The sequence below is a fragment of the Podarcis tiliguerta genome, assembly GCF_965153285.1.
Source record: "Podarcis tiliguerta genome assembly, chromosome: 10".
Lineage (NCBI taxonomy): Eukaryota > Metazoa > Chordata > Lepidosauria > Squamata > Lacertidae > Podarcis > Podarcis tiliguerta.
In genome coordinates this window covers 54,781,939-54,793,336 of record NC_139543.1, presented here as the reverse complement: position 1 = coordinate 54,793,336, position 11,398 = coordinate 54,781,939, and the positions used below count along the sequence as shown (strand labels likewise).

The following is an 11,398-nucleotide window of genomic DNA, read 5'->3' as shown; positions in this document are numbered from 1 at the left end:
TTTTAAACTGTCATTGAACAATGTTAATTTTTATTAAACTATTTATATTGGCTCTTAGAAAAGCAACACTCCGCAGACTATGCGAATAGACTTAACTGAGCTGTATTGGGTAAGCCACCAGGATGAGAGCTCTAACAGTGTCATAGCCTCGCTACCTGAGTCCTACCCTGGAGCCACACAGCTCCATGTCCAGCCTCAGAGGTGCACACTGAGCACTAGCACCCTTTCCAGCTGCATGTAACGTTCACCACCAGCAGCATTGTGCTGGCTGCAGTAAAGGCTTTTTAGATGTGTTTGGTGTGTCAAACTACATGGATTTTTGGCCTGATCTACAAAGGCAAACTTCACATTTATCTGGACAAAGAAAATAAGTTAGTGGTATAAAGAGAAGGTGACAAAACAGTTAATGGCACAAGAAACTTTGAAGGATCAGATAATCCCCTCCCAAAGTCTTGTAAAAGTCCTTGCCTTTCCCAACCAATCAAGATTGTTGGAGCAGAACAAAAACATAAATCAACTAATAAAGGGAAAAACTTTGTTTGTGCATACCAAACTTTTGAACTGGAAAAGCGAGATAAGACCATAAATTAGGACCCTAGAAAAAGGAGTCGGAAGGATAATATCCTAACTTGTTTATGGCTTGGATCAAGCAACCTGAGTGTGCACTCATGTGCTTCCATGTGTGTACTGAGTTTGTCCAGCTTCCTGTTATAGCTCGATTGTAAGAAAACCCTGAAGGCTGCACGCCAGAGAGGTGGCTGGGGTGTCTTCACCCAAGACATAGGGCCAGTTTTGATTATCCTGCGCCTGCAACCGCCCTGAACTCCTGTTCAATGAAGTTGCTGTCTGTGCACACACTGTCATCTGCACATGTGCAAAGGCTGTCTGAACTACATACCTCAGTTTAACTGAAGCTTGTGTTTAACTGAAACTTGTGTTTTCAAATCAGTTGGAAGGTGGTTTGAGGGGAAATGCCTGCCCCCTCCCTCAATAAACTCTGGGATACATATGGATTGTGCCTAATGTTATGTGTACTCAGCTTGAAACACTATTGGTGGAAGTACAAGTGGAGCTGCGCATTGCCAGGCTGTGCAATGAATGCCTCTTTATGGGAACTAATTGTTAGAACTGATTTATTGATAAAGATATCATTTTGGAATGTTTGGAATGACAAGTGCAGACTGTTTTTTACATAAACTGTTTGGGGACAATACCAACAAAGACACCTTAGTCTTTAAGAAGGGTATTGTAAGATCTTAAACTCCCACAAATCTTTAAGCCTTTATTGTAGCTTAAGGTCTTATCATGCCCTTCTGAAGGCCAAATGAAACTCTACTTTCCTTTAAGGAGCCATTTACTGGCCTCATCCACTGGACAAAATATCATTTGGCTGCAAAGACCTATTTCTTTCTGAGCCCTGTGCTATTTACCTTTGCAGACAAGGTTTGAAGAACTTGAAATATAAAGTGTTGTGTCAATGCCAAAACTGTATGTTATTTCAACTGAGTGATATTTCCCAGCCTGACTTTATGGAAATCATATATTCTAAAATGTTTCCTCTGTGATTGGACCAGGCAATTATTCCATAGCAACCAGCATGCAGAATAGCAAGTGAACTCTATAGGCTGTGTTCTTCTCAAAGCCACTGAGCCAAATGCTGGAATGAATTTCAGCTTCCTATTTAGAATAGCACAGTCAGTATTGTACCCACTGCTATTATTACATGAATAGGGGGAAAAACCCCCAAAAGGTTTAAGGCACCAGAGTAATTTATCAGCTTTACTTCACTGTCAAAAGAGTAAGTATGTGCTAGAGACATGATTTAGGTTTTGTTGTTTAATTTACAAAACCAAGTTTAAGACATACACATAATTTATCAGTGGACATAATGAAGAATGGCTTCTGGGTAGCATCCCTCGGAAAGAAATATTAGATGCAATGTAGAATCTTATGAAGATGTTGCTATGGTATTTTCGGAGCCCAGATGGAAGTAATCAAAGGCTGAAGACAGATTGTCGATGGTTTTGTTTGTTTGTTCCCCACCCCCTGCATAATTGAAGGCAGTTTGAAAAAGGTATCGCTGCTTATTGATCAGTTATGCACTGGGTAATCTGTTTTGCAGGTTTCATATTGTTTTATGACCTGGGACTGTTCCTTGTCTGAAAATTAGGAAAGCTTGGGGCTGGCCCAATACATTTAGTCACCTGAAGCAAACCACACAATGGCGTCTCTCCCCTGCTGCTGGCAGCATAGTGAGATGGAAGTGATCGTGTGGAATATATTTTACTTTATCTAGAAAAAGTACAAAACCAGACTTCTGAAGACAACTCCAACACATACCACTCTGTAGTCCCCACACAATGAAGCACACAAAAATCAATTTGTAGTGTTTTGTACTCTCTGGAACTTTCCAGGTTATATACTTCTAGCATTCCAATTTTGATACCAAGGATTATTGTGTGAGCTCTGTGTTGTCCCCACCCTGCCTACCAAATGCACATAGTAACACACTCAGATATCAGGCTCAAATCCCAACTTCCCCATAAAACTCACATGGCCACCTTGAGCCAATTCCAACCTCTCAACCTAATCTAATAGGATTGTTGTTGAGGGAGATAAGGGTGTAAGAGGAAAATTACGAAAGGTGACTAAGAAAAATGGGACAGGACAGTGTTGCAACAGAGTTGTGTCACAAGCATGCGGTGTATAAGAATGTAGAAAAACATGTTGTGTAAAGAGGAACGAAGTAGCCATACCATAAGGAAGCAGCTTATGCAGAAGACCGGAGCCTATGATAAAGTGCCAAGAGGGCACTAAACGAGCCAAATAAGGGAATGAGGGGAACGGAAGTACTAATTGGCCAAGGGAAAGGGTGATGGGAAGTAGGGTGATGTGAAGGGTATAAAGATGCTAGCTTCCTTGCTGTAAGGGCCGCCAGCCTTTGGAAGTGATTCCGCTGGCCGCCTCTGCGCAGAACTGAATAAATCCTTTCTCCATGAACCACACCCTGGTGTTCATTGACTCTCCTTTCTCATTCCACGTGGGGCAACGCGCAAAGGGAAACGGGACAAGGTAAAAAGGCTTCATGTGCGGGGGACGGGACCATGTACCTTTAATTCCAACTGATAAATGGAATGAAATAAAATTTAAAATAGATATAGTTGGAAAGAACATCTTTGTCTTACAGTACACAGTTCAGCACAAGCCATTCTATGCACCACCTGTCAAGAACTGGCAGGACAATGGGGAGGAGGAAGGAGGATCCTGGTGATGGGTGTAGCTGGAACTGGGACACACTGGGGCAAGCTGGGGAAGGGGAAGAAGAGGTTGGTGTAGAAAGTACTCATGGGGTAACAGAGGGTGACGAGGGGACAGGGATCAGTGCACAAGAACCAGAGCAGGAGGACCCTTCACCAGAGCCAGAGGAGCCCCTGTCTCCACAAACATGGCAGGCTCTGAGGCAAAGGGAGCAGCGCTCTAGGAGGCTGAGGCAGACAAGGGCCCACAGCCCAGCTCCCTAGCTGGCCAGGTGGGGCTTGCTAGCTCTGGGAGAAGGTGTGTGATTCCTCAGCTGGAGTAAACAGGTTAGGGTCGCAAGCCTCATCAAGCCCAGATGCTTCAATCAGCAGGCATAGTATAAAAGGGCGGCAGAGCTGAGGTGCTGTGTCTGCTCAGATGTCCATGTTGAAGGACCATAACTTGAATGCTTGAGGATCTCTGCAGGACTGTGCTTTGATTTGGACTCTGGACATGTGGATTGACCCTAGACTAGGGACTTGCCATACTGACTTGCTGCCAGGTAGGCCAGGGTTACAGGACATCACCTTTGCAATGCATGGTGTATTATTGTAGTGTGCACACATCGACATATGCACCCAGAGATAAGATGCATCAATACCAATAATGAGATTAATTTTAGAGACCCTAGGAAGAAGGCTAAGTCTGCAACCCTATGCACACTCACCTGTAAGGCCAACCGAACTTAGTGAAACTGACATCTGAGTAACCATGCATAAGTTTCTCCTGTGAATCCTAAAGATTGACTGACAGAAGCAACTGAGCAGAGCAACCACAGAAAGAAAAATTTATAAATTAGCACCCGCAGGCAAAAAGGTGTGTATATATATATATATATATATAGATAGATAGTTATTATTATTATTATTATTATTATTAAATTTCTATACTGCCCTTCATCTGAGGATTACGAGGCAGTTTACAATATAAAAACAAAAATACTGTACCCAACATAGTAAAAAATGAAAACAATAACTCTCTCCCCAGTTTTAAAGGTCATAGATTGTTTAGTTAGCCAAAGGCCTGGGAAAAAAGGAATGTTTTTGCCTGGTGCCTAAAGATAGGAAACAAAATGAAATTGAAATGCCTGTGCCACAGTCACCCCACCATGATTTATTATCTTGAAATATTTGTGCCATCGCCAGATCCCCAACATCAGGCATGAGACTGAAAAAATGAAATACTGTACATTCATAGAGCTTTCACATTATCTCATAAATCCTTACAACAGCCCTGCATAGGTCAGTATGGTATTTATTATTCCCTTATATATTGGTGGACTGATTGAGGTGAAATGCGGGGCATCTCATGAGTTAATAGCTGAGGCGAGATATGATGCAGGTCATTTGGGGCTCAACTCACAGCAGACCACTTCCACACCACCATTGTATTCAAATAATAATAGTGATGGTTACAATAGACACTAATTATGATAGCAACAACATTTGTCAGCATGGGGCAATTAAATATATGAATCTCTGTGGACTCACGTGTGAAGGGGGACAACAAAAGCCTTTCCATGGGCACCCGATTGGCCACTGGGTGAGCAGGATGATGGACTCGATGGGCCAGACCTGATTCAGCTGGATGATCCTCATGATCTCACGGGACACCGATGATGCTCCATAAGGCTGTCCCAAGACATTTTGTTCCCTGAGGCAAAGCACTATATGTTGCCCACTTCTCATCATGTACAGGTGGTATCCAGACTGACAACTGAATCTTACACTAGGGATGGGAGATAGAGTCCTCCACTGCTCCTGAGGCAGCAGGACACATTTGTGAGGAGAGGGGGTCCAGGAAAGGTGGCACAGCAACCAAGCGGAACACCTGGAGGCTTAAAAAAGACTCATGCCTCCCAGGCCCCCTCAGCTGCTACCCCAGCACCTGCCGCCTGGAGAGGGGTTTCCTCACTCTGCCTCATAGGAGCCAACCAATGAAACATTTGAGGCCAGGTTCCCCCTAAATTGATGGGAATTGCCCTTCGTATGGTGTGCATGTACGTCTTGTGAGAAATTCAAGTCGGCACCCCTGCCTTGCCCAAGGGTAGGGCCGGCCCTGAACATTGTTAAAAGGCAAAGGTGTGGTCTAGAACAAGGCCTTTGCAGGATGCCTCTTGAAACCTCAGTAGGAAACCTGAGGGAAATATATGGCAAAGCTCAGAAGAGTGTGCACAAGCATCACCTCAGCATTGGCAGTGAAGAGGGGAGTGTGTGTGAGTTGTGTGTTGGTTCTTTCCAGGAGAGCTGTGGGAAGCGTGAAGGGGGGGGGGACTGTGCGGTAGACACGCAGCCTCCGCCCCGCCGTCGTGCCCAAGAGCGCGGGAAGAGAGACGCCGCCGTGAGGAGAAGGAAGAGGCGGCGACGGCGGCGGAGGCGGCGCTGTCATCTCCCCATCTGTCCCTTTTTCCCGGCGGCTGGGAGGGGAGTGGAGGGAGGAGAGGCGGTTAAGCGGGAGAGAGAGAGAGAGGCAGGCGAGGCGAGGCGAGGCGGCCTCAGGACGTGTCTGTCGGTAGCCTTTCTGGCTGCTCTGCTATGGTAATAAATTCATCCGCCTCGCTTCCCATTATTTGTTTCCTGGGGGAGCCAGGTGACCGATACGGCCAGGTCTGTTTTAATTGATATATTTACTTGTTTTCTCCAAACCCCCCCACAGGCTGCAGCAGTAACGGCGGCGGCGGCCGGGAGAGGGGGAGCAGGTGGAGAGTTGAGAGACTGCAGTGAAGCTACCCTGGAGATATGGCGGACCAATGCCTCTGAATAAGCAAAAAAGAAAAAAAGGAAGGGGAGAAAGGGGGGGTTAAAATAAACAAATAAATCCCCCTCTGCCTTCCTCTCCCTTCTCCTCCTCGGTCCCCAGCGCCAGCTACGATGCCGGGTTGAGGTAGCAAAACGAAGCCGAGGAGCCGAAGGACAAATGGTGCAGCAGCCTCGGGGGGGCTTTGAATTCCTCCTTTCCGCTCCTTCATGGTGCGCCGCATCCCCTCCCTTAGCCTTAAGCCGATGTAGCTGGCTGCTTCTCAGGAGGAGCCTCCCGGGGAGAATCGCCGGCTGCCCTGTGCCTCCTGCATCTTTCCATCCCTCCATCTGTCCGCCCGTCCCTCCTCCTCCTCCCTTTCCCCTTGCATCTCACTCTCGCCATCCATCCTTCTCTTTGCCTCCCCCACCCTTCCAACCTCCAAGGCTATGGCTGCGGAAGAGGTGTTGGAGACGGTGGATCACTACAAGTCCGAGATCGAGAGGCTGACCAAAGAGCTCACGGAAACAACCCATGAGAAGATCCAGGCTGCGGAATATGGGCTGGTGGTCTTGGAAGAAAAACTCACCCTCAAGCAGCAATATGATGAGCTGGAAGCTGAATATGATGTCCTTAAGCAGGAGCTCGAGCAGCTGAGAGAGGTGAGTTGGCTTTGAAGATTTGTGGTGTGTTTCCCTACCCCCCACCCCAGTGTGCTGGTCCCCCCCCCCATCCTCCACTTTTTCACTCCATCCCTCACTACATTTCTTTAAAAAAAGGATGGAAAAGCAGCTCAGTATCTCTTCTGCTTAGAATTGTCCTCTAAACTGCTGCGTCTGATAAGGCTTTGTATTGTAGGCCGGATGATTATAGTTATCCTGGAGCTATGTTTGCTGGAGACTGAAATTGCAAGGTGTGATTTATCACAGGACTCAAGGATCAGCCCTGATCATAGAAGATGCTTAATAATGGATTATGGATGTGATATTTTAAACCTACTACTGACTAAAATCCCAGCATTGCTTAAACTTGCATAGAAAAAACTTCTGGCTTTCAGATATTTTTATGCAAGTATTGTGATTTATTGCTATAAGTGGGTGGCTTGGCTCTTATTCAGAAAAATGGTATGAACATTTAACCTTTAAAAAACCCACACACATATTTTTATAACAATATAAGCTACAGCAAACTGTGTATGCTGACTTTATGTGTTGACAGACTTTGAGGTTATTTATATGTTTGCTGTAGTTTCACCTGTCAGTGGCATCCACCATCTTTCCTTCATAATCTGTTTCTGTACCAGCACAGAAAGATTTGCTTGATCTTAAGCAACCAAGCTTGTCTAACATAGGTAGACAATCACATACATGTATAGCTAATCTTTGTGTTTCATTGGGTTCTTTATATTTTTTCCTATTTGTGTGTTTTGAGAAGAAATGCAACAAAGGTTTTATTTAGTGCATTTAACTATTTCCAGAGGGTTCTGAATTCTGTTAGGTTCTATTAAATTGATCAAGTTCAGAATTCTGATATATGTTCATTTTTTGTGTCCAGGATCATTATATTTCACTTACACATGATAATAGGTGTCAAGGGGTGAACTCCTATATAGGAGTAAGCCTGATTGCATACAATATGACCTGTTTCCACATAAATATTCATAGGATCACATGGCACATAGACAACATCTTTATATAAAAGGTAAAGTATAATAGGCAAGATGTAGTAAGATTCAGCACTTAATGCTTTAAATCTTCCACTGAAATCAGTGTAACTTAAAAGTGTTTCTATTATGCTGGATTATGTTTGAGATGAATTCTGTAGACATGGGGAATCACTGTTTTATTTATTTTATAAAGCTATATTGCTACATTTGTCATACTATAACTTAAACTTTATGTTGCTTTTTGCTTTTTTAAAAAGTTCCTGAGACATCTCACTCTTTTTAGTAAGATTTTGTAAATGCAGTTTGCATTTGCTTGGGACACCTGAGTATATAAACTGTTACTTTTTTGTTTATGTCTGTAAATGTATGTGCCACAATATGATCAAAATCTCCACAGTAAATTTCAACTTTCTTGGTACAAAAAATTCCCAGAGACTTTCCTGAATCACAACAACTGGTATTCTGTGTCAACTATAATGAAAGCTTGACTTGGTCTTGTTCCCCAAAACTTTCTGAATCTCAATATGTGAGAAAAATTGATTGAGACAGGTATTACTTTAAAAAAAAAGATTTTTATTTTTATAACAAATACTGCATAAAAATCAACATAACCCCCCTGCCCTAAACATATTAGGGAGGTACGAGTTATTGCTTAGAGACTTAGAGTAATGCCTTAAGCAACAGTATTTATTTGTAATAATTTTTAATTAAATTTTCAAAAGTTTGACATACAAATTTCAATGCATAATAAATTTAACTTTTCTCAATTTAAGCAATAGTCACTTGAAGTAATAGTCTCAATATTTGTGATAGAGCTGTTGCTGATGAATGTAAATGTTCAAGTAATATATTTGGGATACAGTCATAAAGAGTTCAACAGGAGAAACGACTAGACAGGATTGTCATGAAGATGGCTGATACTTTCCATCAAGCAGGAAATTGAGCGAGGAACTATTTAAGATCTTGCCCAGTTACAACTAGCAAGTGTTTTGAAGATTAGTAACAGAATTTAAGTGTGTATAGCTTGATACACCGGGACGCAGGTAGCGCTGTAGGTAAAAGCCTCAGCGCCTAGGGCTTGCCGATCGAAAGGTCGGCGGTTCGAATCCCCGTGGCGGGGTGCGCTCCCGTTGTTCGGTCCCAGCGCCTGCCAACCTAGCAGTTCAAAAGCACTCCCGGGTGCAAGTAGATAAATAGGGACCGCTTACTAGCGGGAAAGTAAACGGCGTTCCGTGTGCGGCTCTGGCTCGCCAGAGCAGCGATGTCACGCTGGCCACGTGACCCGGGAATGGCTGCGGACAGCGCTGGCCCCCGGCCTCTTGATTGAGATGGGCGCACAACCCTAGAGTCTGTCAAGACTGGCCCGTACGGGCAGGGGTACCTTTACCTTTAGCTTGATACACCAGTAATAAGATATCATAAAGAAGCTGCTAAATATATTGGGCCCTGACAGAAATATTCTGCCTGAATTATATTCTTATCTAAACTGTAATTGCTTCCCTCCCAAGGATTCTCCAATAGATGGGTTTGGATCCTGATCAATTTAAAACAGTACTAAATTAAGTCTTGAGAAGCCTCATCAGAATTGGAAAATTATTTTGTAGTTCTGGCTTCACTGGAAGGACATTGTTTAAACCCCCTTAAGAAAATGAAATTAATGCTATATAGAAATCTTGCATAGCTTTTATTTTGAGATGATTTTGATAGAATCCCATGACTCTATGTTGACTTCCAATATTAGATTTGTCAACTTTTTAGTGTCACTTAAAAAGAGCCATGTGACAGCTAGAAATTCAAGAGCAGCAGTTTTTGCAAGCATGTAAATAAAGTGACGTGTAAACCTTTACATATTGAATTTCTGCCTGATATGCAGCTATTAATAGCAAAGAAGCCTTGTGAGAAAAAGGTGGTAATGGATAGTGAAACAATTTAAAAGTGGTGGTTTATTTTTGGAGTTCTTAACATATCTACAGTGGAGAGAATACGTATTATATACAAGTTCCAGGTATTGTTATTTCTTTATGGTTCCCCAGTGTGAATCATTTTTGTAATATAATATTATATATATATATATATATATATATATATATATATATATATATATAAAATTTTATATAATTTACGGTATTCTATTCCAGGTATCTCATACATGAAACCTTTGCCAAGCCACAGTTTCAAACTAGTTTTCAGCTCATCTTCTAAGTAGTGGATGGAAATCCATTTTCAGCATCTGTTCCCTATACAGTAGTACCTCGGGTTACATACGCTTCAGGTTTCATACGCTTCAGGTTACAGACTCCACTAACCCAGAAATAGTACCTCGGGTTAAGAACTTTGCTTCAGGATGCGAACAGAAATCGTGCTCCGGCGGTGCGACAGCAGCAGGAGGCCCCATTAGCTAAAGTGGTACCTCAGGTTAAGAACAGTTTCAGGTTAAGAACGGACCTCCGGAACGAATTAAGTACTTAACCTGAGGTACCACTGTATGTAAAATGAAGGTGGAGATACAGTGGTACATCGGGTTACAAGCACCTCGGGTTACAAACACTTCGGGTTACAGACTCCACTAACCCGGAAGTAGTACCTCAGGTTAAGAACTTTGCCCCAGGATGAGAACAGAAATTGCACGGTGGCAGTGGGAGGCCCCAGTAGCTAAAGTGGTACCTTAGGTTAAGAACGGTTTCATGTTAAGAACGGACCTCTGGAATGAACTAAGTTCGTAACCAGAGGTACTACTGTACAGATTAATGTACAGCATATAACTGTCATACTTATGAGCAATGAATCTTTTTTCTTTTTTGTAAAACCAGTTTGCAAAAAAATGCAAATACCAGTACATTACTGCAGCTCTGAGTGTCTCTAAATAGATAATGACATTGCCTGGGCAACTGCTCTCTTCTGGAATGGAACCTCATGTAGACCTTGTGTTTACAGTAGATGAGATACAACCAGCAAGCGGTCTTAGGTAGTTCTTATAGTACTTACAGTCTGGCATAGTATTTACAGGATTATGGTGCAATCCAGTCAAAATTAATGAATGAGGATTAATTCATATGCTACAGTGGACATTAGGTAAAGGTAAAGGTACCCCCGACCGTTAGGTCCAGTCGCAGACGACTCCGGGGTTGCAGCGCTCATCTCACTCTATAGGCCGAGGGAGCCAGTGTTTGTCCACAGACAGCTTCTGAGTCATGTAGCCAGCATGACTAAGCCACTTCTGGCGAACCAGAGCAGTGCATGGAAACACTGTTTACCTTCCCGCCAGAGGGAAGGTTTATCTACTTGCTCTTTGATGTGCTTTCGAACTGCTAAGGTGGCAGGAGCTGGGACCAAACAACTGGAGCTCACCCTGTTGCAGGGATTCAAACTGCCTACTTTCTGATTGGCAAGCCCTAGGCTCTGTGGTTTAGACCACAGCACCACCCCCATCCCAATAGTGGACATTACTCATATTTATTACACGAGGCATAGAATTGTGTTCACCCAGCTTATTATAACTTATTTACCATACTAGACAATATCATTACTGTCCTGCCAGCTCACAAGTACTGTACATCCTTCCAGAAGAGCAAGATTCATGCTGTATTAATTCCAGCTATTTTTTATTTACTTAATTTTCTTTTCCCAGACACTCTTTCTTTCTTTGGCCTGCAATCTCAGGCTCCTGCTTTTTTCCTTTTGGGTCCATCTCCCTGTGAT

At 43.2% G+C, this 11,398-nt stretch overlaps 1 protein-coding gene across 19 annotated transcripts in view; it reads left to right on the top strand.

Annotated features, from left to right (window-relative positions):
- Nucleotides 1-5,384: 5,384 nt before the first annotated feature.
- Nucleotides 5,385-11,398, top strand: part of BICD1 (BICD cargo adaptor 1) — a 130,924-nt gene continuing 124,910 nt past the window's right edge. For 4 of the 19 annotated variants that reach the window (XR_014502532.1, XM_083401430.1, XM_083401423.1 and 1 more), the window contains exons 1-2: nucleotides 5,386-5,834; nucleotides 5,953-6,695. Coding sequence is in view for 13 of the 19 variants with exons in the window: in XM_083401430.1 (XP_083257556.1) it covers nucleotides 6,483-6,695 (213 nt within the window). In the remaining 6 variants the exon portion in view is untranslated. Of the gene's footprint in view, nucleotides 5,835-5,952; nucleotides 6,696-11,398 lie in introns of all 19 variants that reach the window. The other 15 variants (XR_014502533.1, XM_083401435.1, XM_083401433.1 and 12 more) reach the window with 6 other exon arrangements.